The sequence below is a fragment of the Dermacentor variabilis genome, chromosome 2 (assembly GCF_050947875.1).
Source record: "Dermacentor variabilis isolate Ectoservices chromosome 2, ASM5094787v1, whole genome shotgun sequence".
NCBI lineage: Eukaryota > Metazoa > Arthropoda > Arachnida > Ixodida > Ixodidae > Dermacentor > Dermacentor variabilis.
This window is the reverse complement of record NC_134569.1, coordinates 198,103,716-198,124,415: the sequence shown is the minus strand read 5'-3', so window position 1 is coordinate 198,124,415 and position 20,700 is coordinate 198,103,716. Positions and strand designations below refer to the sequence as shown.

General features: G+C 48.6%; 1 protein-coding gene across 1 annotated transcript in view; it reads right to left on the bottom strand.

The window, feature by feature from the left end:
- Positions 1–20,700, bottom strand: part of LOC142573022 (monocarboxylate transporter 12-like) — a 158,298-nt gene that overhangs the window by 39,184 nt on the left and 98,414 nt on the right. The window contains exons 5-6 of the mRNA XM_075682516.1: positions 11,945–12,192; positions 1,572–1,818 (exon numbers count right to left, since the gene is read on the bottom strand). Of these exons, the coding sequence (XP_075538631.1) occupies positions 1,572–1,818; positions 11,945–12,192 (495 nt within the window). The remainder of the gene's footprint in view (positions 1–1,571; positions 1,819–11,944; positions 12,193–20,700) is intronic.

Genomic DNA, 20,700 nt, shown 5'->3' with positions numbered 1-20,700 from the left:
ACAGCGTGATGCGATGAGAGGAATTCCCACCCTAGAATGATGGCATGAGAGCAGCGGGGAAGAACAGCAAACTCAATGTCGTGTAAACTGTCGTGTATGGCGACACGGACGGTACATGTTTCTAATGGCTCAATTGGCTCAGCGCTAGCTGTACGTAGCGAAATGACAGAAAACGGCGTCGCGACTTTTTGGAGCGTACGGCGAAGCTGGTCGGCAATCACGGACACTGCGGCACCCGTATCGACAAGCGCGTGAACGCGACGCCTTCGGCAAAAACTTCAATGATGTTCGTAGCGAATAAACGAGGGCTTGAGCAGTTCGAAGAGATCGCAGTTGTTGCCTCCAGAACTGCGCCTTTTAGTTTTCCTCCACAGTTGGAGGGCGGCGGACCATGAGTGAGAGGGAAGGTCGACGGGGAGATTGAGACCGACGAGTGTTGAAGCTTCGGGGAACAGGAGATGAAGGAGCGAAGTGCGGAACTGGTGGCGAATGGCGGGACTGAGAGTCAGGAGCATTCCCTTGACATCTCGCAGTATCGGGAGGATACCAACCCCGCCGGAGGCAGAACCGTGCCACGTGGCCAGCAAAGCCACACGCGAAGCGGATCGGCCGGTTGTCTTGGGTACGCCACGGATTATCAACAAGGGGCCTAGGTAGTGGTGCACTGTTTTGAGCTGAGCGTAGGGGCTGCGGATGCGCGCAGAAGCCGCTTGTGGACAAGTAGTTCGCAGCTGGAGAAGGCGAGGCGTAGAAGCCGCTTGTGGGGGTGTAGTGCGCAACTTCCGGCGGTGGTATTGGCCTGGCGACGACGGCAGCGTACGTGAGCGGAACCGGCGCTGAGGGTGGTTGATTAGCGAGAGGTAGTGCGTCGCTGACCTGTTCGTGTATGACGCGTCGGAGTTCTGGGGACAAAGAGGAGTCAGACGGCTGCAACAAATCGGCAGCTGGAATTGTGGAACAAATCGGCAGCTGCTTTAATGTAAGTTAGAAGAACAATCACAAAGAATTGGAATACATCACACCTGGGTTCGCACTCCCGCGCAGGCGGCTGCTGAACATTGTTATTGGCTACAGCGTTTTTGAATACATGGCAATAAGAGAGCTATAATAGACATTCTTCAGAAAAACAAAATAGTGCACGCATGTGTGACGGAGTCTTCGATTGCATTATCGGACAAAGAATATGATTATTTGCTTAAAAGCTGCTCTCACACCACATTTAAGGCTTTTGTATTTTTGCTCTTTCACAATGACCTAGATGATCACGGGTTTCTTTAAATTCGGAGCTGATGTTATTTGCATGACAAGTGGTTATCAATATATCTCTGTGTGTGTTCTTTTCGAATATAGTACGCCCGTCAGAGTTTCCTTCTGCATTTCGTATGTATGATACATAACGCGCCCAGCTGTTCATCCTGCCACATTAAGGACATTCTGATCACTCTGTAATGTATAATTAGGTCGTCTTGTGTGACCAGGAGTGAGAGTTCACGCGCGTCGCCTTTTCAGCAATTGTTCTGCCCATGGGACCTGATAAAAAGGTTCACAACCGGTTATGTGTTCAGCAATACCTATGGCATAGTTTTTTGTCCGAGATGATGCCGGAAGATATGCGCCCCACGAACTCTCCGGCGCCGTAGCACGAGAGCAGTAGAGCAGCCTGCAGCTTCGAAAGGCCGCGGCCCATGCCGTGGTCCACAACGGTCACACTGAACATGACGAGGTTGTAGGCGAACACAACGCCCGTGAAGACGATCACGTAGTAGATGGGCCGCCGCAAGAAGCTCAGCTCATCCCCACTCCGAGCTTCGGTCCGGCCTTCCTGCGCAAGCAGAATTATGAATGCACTATACAGGAAACACATGCGCACACGAACATTTCGGGGCAACAGAAAGGCGATATGGGACAGCCTCTAAGGCAACTTACTCGTAGCAGAAGGTGCACTGTGTAGAAGGCAGAAGGCAGAACGTGTAAGGTGAGAATATTTGAAATCTTTCCATGTGGTAATAGTAACAGTAATCAATCAATCAAATGTTCATTATAGTGCGCAGAGGAGCCTTCGCCATGGTGCATTTTCTATATATACGCCACACAAAATTTAGAGCGAAAACAAACGTGTCAGACAAAACAGCATCAGATAGAGAATTAATAGGGCAACCAAAACTAGGAGGCAGGCGTAAAGTGGAGTTAATCATATAAAATGATTATCTACATATAGACAAAACACAGGGAATGAAGTAGGAAGTATGTCAATATGGGCAGATTAATTATTACGTTTTTTTTTCTTTAGAGTCGAGCGCCATAACATAGTCTCTAATGCAACAAGGTTGCGCAGAAAACGCCGAATGCTGCCTAGTATGCTTTTCCGGCAGAGAAAAGTGCTCGTAATCAAGAAGCTTTGGACGGCGCCATGGACTACTTCATAGAAAAGAAGAGGGTCTGATTTCGCACGTCCTGGCTTTAGAGATGTGAGTTGAGGTATAGTTCAGAGGGCTGCATTATGGTCGCCACGAGGAAAACGGCGCTCAATTGAAAATAGATATGAATTATTTGTCGACGCGGCCGATTAGGCCTGAATTTGATTTGCACGTGCCACCCTCATCTACAGAGGCACACGCGAGTTGTGGAAGGCACACAGTAGAATACGATAAAGGTAACAGGGGAGTGGAAGTCATGCGATGTATAACTACGAATACCAAGTGCGCGAAGGGAACGCTGATTCTGACATTTGGCGTGTGAGGAGAAGCTGAGCGTTTTGTCGCAGCGCACCAAGATGATACATTTCATCGACACATGGCAATGGCGCATCCTGAAGGGTGTGTTTGCGCATGGCGTGTTTTCAGATTATAACTTAATACCATAGTATAGGAAGCGTTTAAATGTAGCGTATTATGTTCGCTCAAGTTTAAGAATGAAAAATGTATTTTTGGAGGTTTATGCAGTCGTGAAAACTGTTGACAGTCTTAAATTGCTACAACTTGTCAGCATAGACAAGAATAAAGAGTGTGGTATTGCTGTTCAAATGTCATTTATTAACAGTAGGAAGAGCAGAGGGCCAGAAACATATTCTTGAGAAACTCCGCTAGTGACCTCATAGATGACAAATCTCGGTCAATTAATGCCATTGAAGCAGGGTATACTGTTTAGGCAATTAAACATCAGGGCAGTTACCAATGAAGGTCTGTCCACTTCGGTGAGATTTCCAATGAGGAGATCAAGGCTACATCAAATTCCTTACTTAGGTCAAAGTACAGAGCGTGTCATTGGCCCGTAATACGTACCACACTGGAAACTTGTGTCATAAATGTGACGAACTTCGCTGTTGTGCAGTGCTTTGATACAAAGCCACGCTGTTCATCTATTACAATATTGTCAGCATAACAGAAAGCAGGGAATGTAATACAGATTCAAACACCTTTGACGCAACGCAAGGAATAGATATAGGCCGGTACTTAGTAACAGCACTTCCAGCATCCCATTTGTGCACGGCTACTACTCGTGCTACCTTCAAAGCACTAGAAAACGTACTATACTTTAGATAACTGTTGAAAGTACTTATGAGAAGAGGGGCGAGTATGCTTCCGTACGGCGTAAGCAATGCAGGAGGAATCCCATCAGCGCCATAAAAAAGGGAAGCTTAGAGGCACTTCATACGCTTCAAAACAAGGTCATCATTGACTGATAGGGTACACACTGTACCAAACTAAGAAGGACGGCTACTTGCAGTAGAATCGATTTTGTTCCAAATAAAGAGCAGAAGTGCTGTGCAAGGGCATGAGCAATGTTTGAGAAAACATCCGTGTTTTCATCAAGAGAGCGCACGTAGCTCCAGGAATATCTTAAATTACGTGACCTGCCGGCTTCAACATGTTCAATCAGGTTGTAGCGATCATTGCTACAATAAAACTGGCAAAGACAACGACAGCTTCTAAATTAAAGTTTAAGCTTATTAGGCCTGCTTGCTTGGCGTTTCTGTGTGCACGGCTTCTCAGCTTTATTGCCGTTTTAGTTCTTTAGAAAACGTACGAATGAAACGGAATTTTTGAGCCTTCTTTTAGGTATGAATATGCGCATATGATTTTCAGTGACTTTCATAGACAAATTAACCTGTTCATAAACATCAGCTGTCCCATCTATGATCGACCAGTCAGCGTTTTCAAGGTAACTGAGACTCCAAGCAAAAAAAGTTGAAGCTTTGCTTCAGGGGTGGAATTGACTAAGCAAGCTTACGAACAAATTTTCGCGTAAGTCATAAGAAGAAAGCGTATTCACAAAGCTAAAACTCTTCGTAAGATCAGATGCCCGCCGCTGCAAAGAGGACCACTGTAATCGAAAAAAATTCGCATATGTAAGGGTAGCACAGCTGCAAACTTCAGTAGTTCCGCAAATGGTAAGCGCAAGTAGATTCACAAAACGTAAACAGCCGTCGCAGATGATGATTTAAGAACAAATTTCTACGATAGGTGTGTAGCAGTTCTACGAAGATAATTATGTCTATCTGCGCTGCTCGAGCTGACGCGGGTAAACATTAGAACGCGCTGTTGCGGCTCACTGGCCAGAGGCCGCAACTGATATCCGAGGAACACGTGTGCCTAAATCTTTGTGGCGCGCTCTGATTTGTCATCGCAAAGTGCATTGAGCTGTTGCAGTGCATAAGTGTATTGAGCGTGCGTTGCTAAGGAAGCCAGTAATATTAATGCTGTGCTGCGAACTTGTGCCTAATGTCTGATGGGCTGTGTTTCCGTATGAGCGCAGTTATTAGCCGGGAATTTTCATACTCATCATGACACTCTATTGCGTGTTAGCAGATCGAAGTGTGTGTGAGTCCCTTACAATCGTCACATTTGCCATTGATGTGTTTTGTGCACATCTATCATATTTGTTTTCTTAGTATGAGCTTCCTCTGGCCCATAGGGCTGCGGATGTTTATCATTTCCAACGCTATGAGTCTATATATAATTCTTCATGCGAGATAAAACAACGAAAATAGTGCCCAAATTTTTATAATTATCACAACTTTTTGCTGCTGCACAATTCGTTGTCGTCTTCAAGGCTGTTAGCCTGTCGTCTATTTTATAACTCACAGTTTTAATGCCCACGGGTTTGCTCGTTCTGCGGGCTATGGTGTGAACCAATGTATGCGTATGTACTAATTGTGGCCATGTTGTCCTCGCAAATTTCCTAATCTCATCCGCCCACCGAACTTTCTCGCGCCCCCTGCTACGCTACCCTTCCCTTGGAATCCAGTCCGTAACCCTTAATGACCATCGGTTATCTTCCCTCCGCTCAAAGCACGTAACAGGCAACAAGAGGCCAAGCGAAGACAATACGACAAAGAAAAGCGGCAGTAGACGATAGACATCATCATCTCATGATTGGCTGAAGAAGCTTATTCGAAACCTCAGACTAACATCAGTGCTGGGAGACGTCACTCACGTCTTTCAGTCGCGTCGTGCGATGTTTTTTCTCTGTTTTCCTCCTCTCACTAAGGAAACCCTTCACTGGCGTTTGTGAATTCTGCGCAAGAATTTTCTTCCAGCAGGCCAGTCTTACATGCTCCGCGATGCTCCGCAGTAGTCAGGTAAACATGACGGGTGAGAAAGCCGGTTACAGTGGCCTGCTATCTCGAAATGAACAATGTGAAGCGTGAACAATGACGCTAATGACCAATGCTACTGAACAATGACGCCAATCAACGTCACTAAAACGCGTCGCACCAGCAAGGTCAGCATTTTCTCCGCTCGAATTATGCAGCCTTGTGCGCTCTCCCGGCTGTGCACAGTTCGATCATTAATTCTGTGCATTTGGGCGAAGCGACCACATTTGTGCGTAATTAGCGGTGTAATACGTATGTTATGCAGTGTTCTGCGTGACTGAATGAACATTACATCGAGGCTGTCGTGCATGTAGCGTACAGCTCAGAACTCCACCATAATGTTTTGCTACCATATTCATGTTCGGCCACAGCGCGCTTATCGGCAACTTCTCAGGCTTCGACCCTTCCTGAGTGATAGTTCCGGCTTAAAATGTTTTAATTACCCTAGAGAAAAGTATTCAAGTGTTCAATAAGTATTCAAGAGATCAGACTGGGAAAGATTAAGAGCGATGATCAGCGGCGAGATATCTCAACAGTCTTGAGCTTGCCGATGACACTGTCCTGCTCAGCAACGCTAGGGACGCATATCAACAACTGACTGAGGACCTTAACCGAGAAAGTGCAAAAGTAGGTTGAAGAATATTATGCAGAATAAAAGTTGACAGTCAATTTAGCGTGCGCTGAGACGACGAAGGCGAAAGCCTGTGCGCTCACGAGACATTTATTACATTACTTGACATTTTTATTCTAATGCGTTACCTTCTATTGTTTTCTCCCAATAAAGGTAGTGGGTTCGAGTGCATTACTTAACTCTACCTTGATTAACGGTGTCTAAATTAACTCCACCCTAACTAACACCGAAGATCGTGGCATCGACTCGTACCAAAGGTCGTTCGTTCGAGCGGTTAATTAATTTTATCTTAGCTGTACCATAATTCACTTCGATTTAACTAACACCAAAGGTCGTGCGCTCGACACTTCGCCTTCACAATGTCAATTGGAATCCAAATTCGAAAGGCCGCTTCACCCATATCATCATGTTGAGCCGTGGGTTCGAGTGCCTCAATTACCTTCGCCCTAATTAACACCAAAGGACGTGGGTTCGATTCCCACCAAAGATCGAGCGTTCGACTCCCTATGAATTTTGTTGCAATCATGTAGAAGATCGGATTTTTCGTCCCATGAGCCGTCTGAGGCGCTCACCTTAATAATGTTCAAAAGACAAAGGTCATGTTGAATGACCTGTTAAGCAAGCAAGAATTGATTATCTGTTGTATGTACAGGAGTAAGTCTATCTAGGCCAGTTACTCACAGGGAACCTTGATCATTAGACGGAAATGTGCAGGAGAATGGAAATGGGTCGGAGTGCTTACGGCGGCATTAAGAATAAAACATGACCGGGAACTCACCGTCTTTCGTTGAAAGCGACAGTGCACAATCATTCCATTCTTCAAGTACTATCATATGGGGCAGCAATTTGGAGGTTAACAATGAAGCTTGAGAATAAGTTAGGCACCGCTAAAACAAGCTACGGAATGAAAAAGGTGAGGCCTAACGCTAACAAAGAGCAAGAGAGCGGCGTGGATCAGAGAGCCAATGGGGGTTGTGGTAGTTGAAATTAAGAGGAAAAGTAGGAGCTGGGCAGGCCACATAATTCATACGGAAAGTAATCGGTCGTCCATTAGAAATGCAGAGTAGGTGCACGGAGGAAAGGAAGCGCTGTGGACGACGGCGGAAAATGAGGTGAGGTAATGAAATTAAGAAATTTTCAGGCATAACTATGAATCAGCGCAGGTATGGGTTATTTATAGATAGCTGGGAGAGACCTTCGTCTCGCAGAAAACATAAAGGTATGCTCATGAGGTTTTACAGCATCTAAAATTCGTGCGGAAATTTAACGGACTGTTACTCTTGAGCCGCAGTTCGCTTCGTACAGCGAGGCCGCATTCGCATGTTTACAGAACAGCGCTGAGCGCCACTTGGATACCCTCCCCCGTCCTCGTTGGCGTCGTTCTAAATGTGCTGTGCCTGTTCTCAACAAAGGGCGTTAGTGTCGCAAGATCGTTGACTTTAACCTATTTCATTGAAACCCGCTAGAATGTGAACCACTATGAGCTTCGTGTTCGGCGCTCTGCGGTATTCTGATGTGCCCTTTAGCGTGTGTTGTTATGGGGTTTGTAAATAAATGACAACGTTGGCACTGAGCACCGTCGCGATACTGAGTGTTCCACAATGTGCTACTTCAGCTATGACAGCCAGGGTAGTTAGGTGCTCCAGGCCCTGACGCCACCAACGTGTGATATTATTATCGGTCTACAAAATTAATCCTGCCAGAATGAACTCTTGACCTGGTAGGAGGAACCATCCTGTTTTATCAGCTGAGCAGAAGCCAAGAAGAAGCAATGAACGCTTATACGGTGTCAAAGTGTGCTGGGCAGCAAAGATTGCATGTGTGGATGTCACTTAGTAAAGTTTTCTATCATAAATTGGGAGTGTCGGTCGCCACGGCACCTTTCTGCATTTCTGCATTTCTTTCCGCCTTTCTACATTGCTTCAATAGCTGTCAGTGCACTCGACAGTGATCCCACGCGAAGGGAACGCGCGTCTCGTCACCGGTTGGCGGTCGACGCCATCGTCGAATAGCACGTCAGACGGTACCAGCAGCTGAGCGAGCTGATACGGTGTGCAGCTCGATCACATACCATACCGGTGAACGAGTGGGGGCTGGGCCCTTTGCGATGAAGTCGTAGGAACATTATGTAGCTTTTTTTTCAGTGCCGTAATTAGTACCGACATTTAGCCGTTTTGTCATGTGTACAGGCGGGGTTAGCCTAGAAGACCTGGCCAGTAATTGGTCCGACTGAGCGTCTCTTTCTGCGCCAAATATGTCACCATGTATCCGTCAGTCCTGCCTCTCGGAGAAATGTGCGAAGAATGCGTCGCATTTCCGCTGCCATTATTTTGATTGCGGTGCAATGAACGGGCGAGGGCGATTGCGCTTGCCGGCGCTGTATCAGACGCCCGGAAAAGGAAGCTGTTGAATAGGGCTGTGCAGCAATTTTCCGTCAGAATATAGCTTCAACCACATATGCATGGCCTGCGATCTTGCTATCAGTTGATCGCACTTCTTTCATTTCTTGTCGTTTAATCCTAGCTTCGCTCCCTATACCCGGTGTGATACGACACCGCTGCCACTTTGGTTACAGCCTTACCTCAGCGTAAGAAGTTTATGGCTAAGAAATTGCGCACGACCAGCGCAGCTTTGCGAATTCCACCTGGGGTTAAAAATTAAATTATGGGGTTTTACGTGCCAAAACCACTTTCTGATTATGAGGCACGCCGTAGTGGAGGACTCCGGAAATTTCGACCACCTGGGGTTCTTTAACTTGCACCTAAATCTAAGTACACGGGTGTTTTCGCATTTCGCCCCCATCGAAATGCGGCCGCCGTGGCCGGAATTCGATCCCGCGACCTCGTGCTCAGCAACCTAACACCATAGCCACTGAGCAACCACGGCGGGTCCATCCGGGGTTCTCATCTCAACGGATGCTGCATTTCTGTGCTGCCATATTTGAAAAAATAATAACAAGAGGGTAAAACTTAGCTGGCGCAAGCAGATGACCGTTACCACGCATGACGGAAACATTATCAAGATTCGATAGACAAAAATCTAGAAAGTTGTCTCAGCAATTATCAGTGAAGTTGAGCTCCTACGCGGAATCAAATGGATAAAGTCAAGCAATTAGTGGCACATTCGAGAAATGCAAAATGAAATCTGGAAGACAGTATAGTTATCCATGAAATTCCTGGTAAATAACGCCTCCAAATGTAATTATGGCAGTTACGTAAGGCACGCGGCACGATACAATGCTAATGATGATGATGATGGTTTACTGGCATCCCCTTTGATGCGCGGCGGTGCCATAGTCGCCTAGCCTGCTTGATTTAATTAGGAAGACGATATATATTCTAGCATTCTTGTATCTATCCCCTTCAACTGACTTTTCTTCCTCAAACCTTCCATATACCTTCTGCTGCTGCTTGTGCATCTGCTGCATGGCGATCTACGTGGTGTAATAATATGCAACTGCAATGCAAAATATGCGTGTATTGACGCTACGCGGCGCGCATGCGGCATTGGGTGTCTCCTCGCGCGCTAGGACACGTTTGTAGGTCACTTTCCCGATGCATGCTTGCACGCGCTGGCGTGGCTCAGTGGTGGAGCAGCTGCCTCCCACGCAGCGGGCGGAGGTTCGATCCTGGGGCGAAGGGGGTATTTTTTTTACCCATTGCCAGTGACAGCTCATGCGCATACCGGCCGCGGACATGTCGTCAACAGAAACGGCTATTGGAATAAGCCCTATATAACAGCTTACGCTATAAAAAGCTACCGTGAATAAAGGTTGAACGACGTCAGGCGCGTTCGCTCACTTTGCAGATCCAAGGCATCGTTAGCTAAGCTGTTAAAAAAAATGATTAAGATACCACGGTGCAAGATAACATTATAAGACCTACTGTGCTCGGCCCTCAGAGGTTTATCGATCGAATACCATAGGCATCAAAATTATACCTTGCTCCAGGTGTTTGTAAGCTTTTTTTTTCGCTCAGCAGCTTGGCTTATGTTAGTTGGGACACCCTATATAATATGATCCACAAGCTAGCACGCGGCTGGAGAGATCTGCTTGTGTCTCTAACGATGCAAGGTGCATCGTAGAAAGCGAAACCTTCCAACAGTGCACGTTTCCATCCATTCATCCCGCATTCCGAACATCGGTGGATGCCTCTTCACTATGGCTACCGGCTTTTTCTTTCATATGCCGGTGAGACTAGCGCCAAAGGTAGGAGAAAGCGAAGCAAGAACACGGGTGGTGACGGCTCACCACGGATACACAGGAGCACTATGGGTACTGAAGCTTCCAGCTCAATGCAGAAAAGATGAAATTTTTGTTCGTCGCGACATCTCTGCATGAAAGTGTGGACTAAACTGCTTCCGGTTCGGCGTTGAACAGCTATGACGCCTTGCCAGGGGTATGTATGTATGCCATGGGTATGTACGTTGTCCAGAACACGAGAGAAATCTCCTATTCCATTAAGTTTTGCAGAGAAAGAATACAAACAAAATAAAATTGCCTGCAAACACTTAAGTAATTGTAAGACAAAGCTTTTTAGCAGGCTCTGACGCGCCGAGTTTCAGAAGCAGTTGAAGAGCCGTACAATAGAACTCTCAAAATTTCTGTGCCCCCTCAGCTGGCTACGCGCTACATCACGCGAGAAATGGACGTGAAGATGATGGGAATAGTACAAGTTGAGATCAGTGCACTGAATGAACCATATAGAAAATGTGCACAGACATTTACACAAACAACATTTCAGCACTAAAGGGCATTATCTGGACGAACACGAAGGAAAAACACAAGTAATAAAACAAGAACAAATGACTGAAAAATCACCTATGAAGTGTCGGTGACCACAACACTGCAGCGACGACGATGCAGTGGTGGTGACGGCATGAAAACAACACTTCGCAGACAGGGAATATCTAATACAAGCAAGATCTTTATGAGGCAAGCTGGAAGAACCAGTGGTGCGCACAAAGCCAGGCGGCGAATAACCGCACTTGAACTTGGCCTTCACTTGTTCTGTACTAAGTGATCAACTAAGACTACCAGTTATAGGACGGGATGTTAACGCAGATCTCACGATCAGGCAATTGACTGCGCATGTACCATATAATATCTGCGTGCCTGGTTTATCGCACTCGTAACAATCAGCTGAATTGTGCAGTTTACGATTACACTACCGCTTTGCGTTACAGCGGTATGATAAAACTTCGTTATTTAGGAAGTTACTGCTCTGCGCAGCAACGGAAGTCCTTTCCCAGCGCACCTTGACGTTCTTATAGTAAGAGAACTATTGCTCCGTTTGTGCGCCTGAGCCACCTGTCACCTGGATTTTAATGTTCCCATCTTAGTAAAGCTTCATCGTCACATTGAAATGCACTGATGAACGTTTTTTTTTCGCCGCAGGTACTCACAGCTTGAGAAGTTGTGCTTGTATATCAGGCATACTATGACTTGTTCCTCGGCAGGAGCGTACGTTATCCCAGAGCTAGCCTTCGGGATAAGTCTTGCAGTATACAACAACCGTAAACTGCGATCACAGGTTGGTGGTGACCGCCGCATTTATTCCGACCCTGGGAACTCTCGTGCGTACATTGTATCGCATAGTTTCACATTCATGGCACACACGACGCCATAAATGAAAAGTACCTAGAGCCGCAGGATCACTCGACCTCGGTAGGGATGACCATTGTTGCATAGGCGCCCACAGAGCGAGCCCACATGATACCTGCCTGATTAAGGAGCTTGTCGCCGTTCTCACGTTCTGGCGGGCGCCGCGGTGACCGCTTGAGCAGCGCTTCGTCGGGCTTGGCGACGAGCAGCGATCCAGCCACGGCGTTCAGCGTCAGGCCGCCCACGATGAGCAACGTTCCGCGAAGCCCGTACTGCTCGTGCATGTGTACCAGCAGTGAAGGAAAGATGAAAGAGACCAGCGTGCCTCCCACGTAGCTGATGCCGCTTCCGGTCGCGCGGTACCTGAGGACACGGGGTGCCGCAGCCGTTCAGCAAGCCTGCCGGTGATGCCGAAGTACTTAATTGCGGCTATGGACATTTAGCGAGAAAACTAAAGTACACTTAGTTGAGCAGTATACAGTAGCATTGTGTGCCTTAGTATGTTCTCTGGCTGATTCGTGTGCAATTCTGTTCAGCGTGTTTACTGATTACTTATAGCTACTTATGAAGTTTCATCCGTAGACAGCAGATTGCGAGACCCATCAATTGGACCACGTCCATAGACCACACTGTCGTACTCATCATCATCATCATCATCCTATTTTGTGTCCACTGCAGGACGAACGCCTCTCCCAGCGACCTCCAATTACCCCTGCCCTGTGCCAGCTGATTCCAACTAGCACCTGCTAATTTCGTCGCACTACTTGGTCTTCTCTGTCGTCCTCTACTGCGCCTCCCTTCTCTTGGTACCTGAGGACACGGAGTACTGTCTTACTCTCGCAGACCACTTAATAGCAGCTCCGCTGACAGCACCCACGCCAGCTGCCAGTGCAGCCCGCGCTGGATTGAATGTTTATGATGGTTAAGCCAAAGCCTGGCTAACCCTGGCGGTGTTCTTTTGTTTTTTACGCCAGTTGCCGCCTTGCCCAGGCACAAATGGTTACCCCCTCGAAGCGCTGCAGATTGTCGTCTGTAATTGAAATATAATCAGTTACTCGACTACACACACAGAGGCTTTGTAAGGTATTTCCGAGTATTTTCTCGAGCACGTTTTGGGCCCACCGAAGGTGATTCCGTCAAGCCTTTTAGCACAACCAACTGCGATGCTTACTGTTCTCAAGCGCATGACTCCGGTTTATGTCCACAACAGAACGGCTGAGTAATATGTTTCTTGAGCATGCTGTTCTGTACTTTGTTTACAGCTGCCGTTGTTTTTCAATGGTAAGTCAAGTGTGCTGCCACGTCGATGTACTTTGCTGCCATTTTCATACAGACGACTACGTCAATGCAAATGCATCAGCACATTAAATATTTGCAGGTAACCGCACCTCCTTCATCGCTTTGTGTCTGCAAAGTGTTATTACATGAGACAACATGTTTGTGCAACTCCGGAAATTGTGTGTGTGTGAAGATAAAGACAAGCCCCAAGGACAGATTCTTTTGTACTCCGGGGATGAAATGCTACAAGCTGCGCCGTTACGACCTGGGCGCATCCCGAAGGCTGAGAAAGTCACAAAGCGCTAGCTGTCACAGGGAAAAAGAGTGGAAACGGGCGCACTCTAGCTTTTTTACGCAATTTCTTGCTATGCGACGTCACGTACGCGAAGGGCAATGGGAAGGTTACACTCCATCACTGCCTTTGCGCTGCTTGGCCCGAGGTCGCGGGTTCGATACCTTCCACGGCGGCCGCATTCCGATGGGAGCGAAATGCAAAAACGCTGCGTACTTCGATTTAGGTGCACACTAGAGAAGCCCGAGAAGGTTTAAATCAATCCATAGTCCCTAAGTACGGCGTCTCCCACAATCAGATCGCGGTTTCGGCACGTAAATGGCCGTAATTTAAATGCTGATTGCTTTCTTGTTTGGACGCACGTGCTCTCGCTTTTAGCAGCGAATTATTGCTTTGCGACGTTAAGCACGTGTCAATGGTCTCAAAGCTCTAGTGCGCACAAGAAAGTGTGCAAGGGTAAGCTTCCTGCGGAACCCAAGTTCAATCCAACCAGCGGACACGTAGTTCTCAAAGGGAAGCTTTCTTTGCCTCTTCCTCCGCTTTGCGTGTGCTGGCTCCTGCAGTACCGCCGAGTTTACAGCTTGGACCACTAGGTATGTACCACTGAATGTGTGCAAGAATAGAGAACTTGGGCCCCTGGATGTGTGCCACTGCGCAAGCGAACCATCTTGCAGAGTTCCCTAGAATTGGCATGTACTACTGGTATGTGCGCCAATAGAGACAGTTCACGGTAGGGTAAGCAAGAAAAAAACCAAATCAGCGGGCGACAAAGGTAAAATGCCCGTGTCCGCGCCACTATGTATAATGGGCTTGCCCCAAAAGACAAGCAGAACAGGCAAAGAGTGGAGAAGTCGCAACAGAAAATTGGAGACCTCGCGGCTACAAACACATTCATGCAGTTCCGACGCACTGTGTGAACAAGTGTACCGGAAGGTTTCTTGAGCCAGCAAGACAAAATGCCGTAGGAAGACAAAGGATGCGCTGCATATTTCAGTCACGAATGCGCTCCTCAGCACAGGCGACGACTACGGGGCGGCTCCGGGACCCGAGCCCCCTCGGAAGTACCACACACCCCTCCCCCCCCCCCCCCCCCCCGCCGCCATCGTTGACGTTTCACTGCCAGAGTTTTGTCACCCACATCATTTGAGGTTTCTTTTGACTTCCCTCAACCTTTTCACTTAAATGTTTCTTGTAGCTAATAGCTTACTGCACGCTTGGCGCGAACGTGCACGGATTTTAATTCATACTTTGCTTTGTTTCTGCAAATCATGACAATAAGATAACGAGCGTATTGGAAGTCCGAGGTTAGCTGCCTCATCCGCATTTTCTGACTTAACATTATTTTAAATTTCAACTCTAAATCCCATGCACACACACTATATGTTTAGGTATATACGCAGGACGAAGTTTATTACATGTTTAAAAAGAAGCAGGTAGCCAATCAACAATTATTTCTAAAAGTATGGATATATAATGCTTAGAGAATGAATATGCTGCTTTATGTTCACATCGCTTTAAAACGCTCTGCGTGCTCTCTTGAGCCTCAAAAAAGAAGAACCTGTAGAGGTTAGTGACCCTTCGGCAGTCTTTTATTAACGGCGTGTGAAATGCATATGAATTATGTGTCTCAGTATCGCTTCTCTTTCCATTAAGCAAAGCTAACGACTCATTAAAAAACACTTCTGATGATTTACATCATTTATTAGGGCTGGACACATCGTCACTTGCATGCAGAGGTCATAAATATATTGTCACGTAGTAGTGACACTGAGGAGAGCAGCAACACTGGGAATGACGAAACTAGTGCTTTATTGGGGAACTTGTGCCCTCAAAAAAACACGCTATACTCAAAGAACGGCCAAAAAATGAAATTATGTAGTTTACGTGCCAAAACCACTTTCTGATTATTAGGCACGCCGTAGTGGAGGACTCCGGAAATTATGACCACCTGGGGTTCTTTAACGTGCACCTAAATCTAAGTACACGGGTGTTTTCGCATTTCGCCCCCATCGAAATGCGGCCGCCGTGGCCGGGATTTGATCCCGCGACCTCGTGCTCAGCAACCCAACACCATAGCCGCTGAGCAAGCACGGCGGTTAAAGAACGGCCACAGCGGCGAACAAGGTCGGCCATCGTCGAAAATCTGATCAGCAGGTCAAGCGTGTAGGCTTTTAAACATCAGTCGTCGAATGTTCGAGAGTAATCGCTGGGACCCGCGTGTCTTCCACAATGTTCTACACTATTCGCGTCACCAATACTTGCAATCAGAATACACAAGCTACCGTGACAGGCAGCGGATAGAACCATCGATTTCAGAAACTTCCTATACAAGCAGGCGCATCCTGCGCTGTAAGATAAAATTTGTTAGGCGGGGAAACGTGGTCGTCCGATAAAGATAAAGAAGTACACGTGTCATTACCCCCCTCCTAAAAACATCGTCCCGATTCTACAAATATAGGAGAGCGAAACACAAAAGGACACTTATTATACAAAAGTAACAAAACAACGAAAAGAAACAAAGTGCAAAGGTCAGTTACGCGAAGTCCCAAAGTTCGTTAGCGCTGGTAGCACGGCCTGAGTCGTAAAACGGGGACTATTTCAGGTCGTGAGCGGCTGCGCTGTGACAGTGAAATGCCGTCTGGCACGACCTCATAGTCCAGTGCGCCAATACGTAGGATGATCTTGTACGGTCCGAAATAGCGACGTAGTAGTTTCTCACTAAGTCCTCGGCGCCGCATAGGGGTCCAAACCCAAACACGGTCGCCGGGCTGGTACTCGACGTAGCGTCGTCGGAGGTTGTAGCGTCGGCTATCGGCACGCTGCTGGTTCTTCATCCGTAGGCGGGGAGCTGTCGGGCTTCTTCGGCGTGCTGTAGCTAGGTCGCGCCGTCAAGATTCTCTTCGTCGGTGACGTGCATCAGCATGGCCTCGAGAGTCGTTGTCGTCTTCCTGCCGTAAACCAGTTTGAACGGAGTGCTCTGCGCTGTTTCTTGCACCGCCGTGTTTTACGCGAAGGTGACGTACGGCAGGACGTCATATTCTTGAAGTCTGAGGCTCCACCGTGCCAGCCGTCCTGAAGGATCCTTTAATTTAGCTAGCCAACATAACGTGTGATGGTCGCTGACGACTTTGAATAGCCTGCCATATAGGTAAGGGCGGAATTTCGCTGTAGCCTATATGATGGCGAGGCATTCCTTCTCAGTCGTAGAATAATTGCCTTCCGCTTTCGAGAGCGACCGGCTAGCGTAAGCTGTCACTCGTTCAAGTCCGTTTTTCCTCTCGACTAGGACGGCACCGAGGCCTAGGATACTGGCGTCAGTGCGGATTTCGGTATCGGCGTCCTCGTCGAAGTGCGCAAGTACCGGCGGCGACTGCATGCGTCTTTTGAGTTCTGGAAATGCGTTGGCCTGTGGCGTTTCCCACTGGAGCTCGACATGATATTTGGTCAGATGTGTCAGCGGCTCAGCGATGCGTGAGAAGTCCTTTTCAAAGCACCTGTATTAGGCACACATGCCAAGGAATCTACGCACTGGCTGCTGGTCGATTGGCTGCGGGAACTTAGCGATGGCAGCTGTCTGTTGGGGGTCGGGGCGGACACAAGATTTGCTTATTACGTGGCCTAAGAACAGAAGCTCATCGCAAGCGAAGCGGCACTTTTCCGGCTTCAGAGTGAGCCCTGATGACTTGATGGCCTCCAGTACTGTCGCAAGCCGACTAAGGTGATCGTCGAAATTTCAGGCGAGGACGACGACGTCATCCAAGTAAACAAGACAGGTCTTCCACTTCAATCCTGCTAAAACCGTGTCCATCACGCGCTGGAACGTTCGAGGCGCCGAGCATGACCTTGAACTCGTAGAGGCCCTCTGGCGTTATGAAGGCGGTCTTTTCTCGATCTCTTTCGTCGACTTTTATTTGCCAATAGCCAGACTTGAGGTCCATCCACGAGAAATACTGAACGTTTCAGAGCCGATCGAATGCGTCGCCTATCCGTGGGAGGGGGTATACGTCCTTCTTCGTGATCTTGTTCAGACGAAGATAATCGACGCAGAAACGTAACGTTCCGCTCTTTTTCTTCACCAAGACTACAGGAGATGCCCACGGGCTTTTCGACGGCTGGATGATGTCATCGCGCAGCATTTAATCGACTTGGTCTCTTATAGCTTCACGTTCTCGCGTCGAACCTCGGTAAGGGCTCTGGCGGAGTGGCCGAGCGCACTCTTCGGTCATTATGCGATGCTTTGCGACAAGGGTTCGTGTAATCCTCGACGACGTTGAAAAGCACTCTTTGTATCGTCCGGCAAGAGTTCTGAGCTGTTGCTGCTTGCTCATGGGGAGACCTGGATTGATGTCGAAATCTGGTTCGGGAACTATGGTCGTCGATGTAGATGCGGCAGAATCCGAGAGGACAAACCACAATTTCCTTGATGTACGCGATTGTCGTGAGCTTGATGATGTGCTTGAACACCTCGCTAACATTGTGAGCATCACTTGCGCTTTTCCTCCTGCAGTCTAGGGATCCCTCTTGCGACGCGAATTTCACGGCCGAGCAGTAGACATTGGTCACCCTCGTTGACACCTTCTACGTCAGCGGGTGTTTCGGTGGAGACGAAAATAATAATGCAGGTGCGCGGCGGGATGCTCACTTGATCTTCGCGCACACTCAAGGTGTGGTATCTACGAGAACTGTCCGGCGGTATCGCTTGATCTTCCGACAGCGTTATCAATACCGACTTCAGGTCGATGATTGTGCCGTGTTGGTAAGGGAAGTCCACGCCGAGAGTGACGTCTCGTGAACACTGTTGGAAGATAACGAAGGTCGCAGGTTAAGTCCGGTCATGAGCGCTAATCCTTGCCGTGTAGATTCCAGTAGGCGTAATGAGGTGCCCTCGAGCGGTCAGAATTTGAGGGCCGTCCCTTGCACTCTTAACTTTCTTCAACTGGGTGGTGATGTGTCCGCTCATTAAGGAGTAACCGGCCCCTGTGTCCACTAAGGTGGTCACTACGTGGCCATAGAGAAGCATGTCGAGGTCGGTGGTTCTTTGTATTGCGTTACAGTTAGGTCTTGGCGTCGGATCACGGCTGCGTCGTGTTGACCTGTGGCTGGTATGTGGCCTCGTCAGGTCGCCTTTCGTCGGCGTGTTCTTTGCTTCCAGACTTCGTCGGGACGGTCGTGTTTTGTTGTTATTTCGTCGAGATAGTCTCTTCGGCGTCTTCGTTGGCGGCTGAGGATCTTCGTCAGTTCGACGAACAGCAACCGCACCTCCATCGGTTGCTGCTTTTAGTTTTCCGGATATGCGCTCGCAGAGCGGCCCCGGGCTGCGCCAATGTATGGTCGGCGCTTCGGCGACAGGTAGCGGCCTGATGATGGCGAACAGGAGGGTCGTCGAGGACTCCACTGAGTAGCGGCGAGGTAGTTGGCGATGTCACGCGGGCGGTCTCCTAGCTGTGGACGCGGCGCATTGACAGCGAACCCTCTCAGTCCTAAGTCGCGGTATGCGCACCGGCGGTACACATGGCCGGCTTCTCAGCAGTGATAGCAGAGCGGGCGGTGGCCGGAGGCTCGCCAAATGTCCGTCTTCCTCGCGCAGCTCTGCTGGGCGGCGGGTGGTTGTATTGGCGGCGGCGGCGGTGGACGAAGGAATTGCGGCGTTACATGGCCCTGGCGTGGTCGCGGAGGGGGACCTTGACGGCGGTCGACGGTGGCGTAGGTCATCGCTTGCGGCTGGGGTTGCAGTGATTGTGGTTGCACCTCAGGAACTCCCAGCGATCGCTGAACCTCCTCTTTGATGATTTCGGCGATTCCATCCACTTGAGACTGCGACCTTGGTTACAACTTCTGCAGCTCCACACGTACGACCGCTCTGATAGTCTCAAGTAGATCGTCGGTGCCCAGTGATTGAACTCCGGCGTAATTTGTAGAGTTCCTGCGGCGGTTGAATCGCCGGTTCCGAATCTCGAATGCCTTTTTGATGCTGGTGGCCTCGCGAAGGAACTCGTCGACGGTCTTCGGTGGGCTTCGTATCATTCCGGCGATAAGCTCCTCATTCACGCCAGGCAGGAGTAGGCGGACTTTCTCCTTTTCAAACATTTCCGGGTCGGCGTGGCGGAATAGAGGGCTCATTTCTTCCGGGAAGATCGCAGTGGTCTCATTAGGGGTTGCACCCAGGTTTCTGATAGCGCTTGGGCTCGTTCTCGGCGTACGACGCTTGTGAATGTCTGTAGGAAGCCGCTTCGGAACAGGTCCCAGGTCGTTAAGGTGGCTTCTCGGTAGTCGAACCACGTCCTGGCGGCGTCTTCCAATGCGAAAAAGACATGTCGCGCTTTGTTGTCGCTGTTCCAGCTGTTAAATGTAGCGACCCTCTCACACGTCTCAAGCCACCTTTCCGGGTCCTCGAAAGTAGAACCGCGAAACCTCGGAGGCTCCCTGGGCTGTTGCAGCACGATGGGGGACGCTGTGACTGACATTCGGGTTGACTTGGTGACAACCTTCCTGCTCGTGCTCGAGTCGTGTCCGTGCTCCGGGGGCAGTGCTTGTAGCCTGCGGGTACCGCGCTGGTTCTTGTTGACGTCGGTGTTGTCTTCCGCGTTCGGGCTTGTGTCACGGCTTTGTGGGCGCGCACGGTACATGAATGCAAAGCACCTCCACCAGATGTCACGTAGTAGTGGCGGTGAGGAAAACAGCAATACTGGGTATGACGAAACTAACGTTTTATGGGGCGAGCTTGTGCCCTCAAGACACAATATACTCAAAGAACGGCGAAAGCGGCGAACGAGGCCGGCGATCATCGAAAATCTGAGCAGCGGGTCAAGCGCGTCGGCTTTTATACATCAGTCGTCCAATGTTCCAGAGTAATCGCTGGGACCCGCGTGTCTTCCACAAACTTCTACGCTATGAACGTCGCGCATGCATGCAATCAGATTACACAAGGTTTCGTGACAGACAGCGGATGGAACCATCGATAACATTCCGGAAACTTCTTATACATGTAGGGGCGTCCTGCGCTGTGCGATAAAATTTGTTAGGCGGTGAAACGTGGTCGCCCGATAAAAATAAAAAAAGTACACGTGTCAATACACCGGGTGTCACAATTAACTCTCATGTACCAAGATTAAAAAACAAGCAAAGCGTTACTCGAAGAAAACCTAGTTCATAATGTTTCCAGTACAGTGGAGTATCTGCCAGTATGTTTTCTCTTTACTGATATTTAATTAAGTAACTGTAATTATGAAATTATCATAGTCAAAACATAATTCAAAGTCAAATCAAATCATAATTATCAGAGTGTCAATTAGCATTTATAG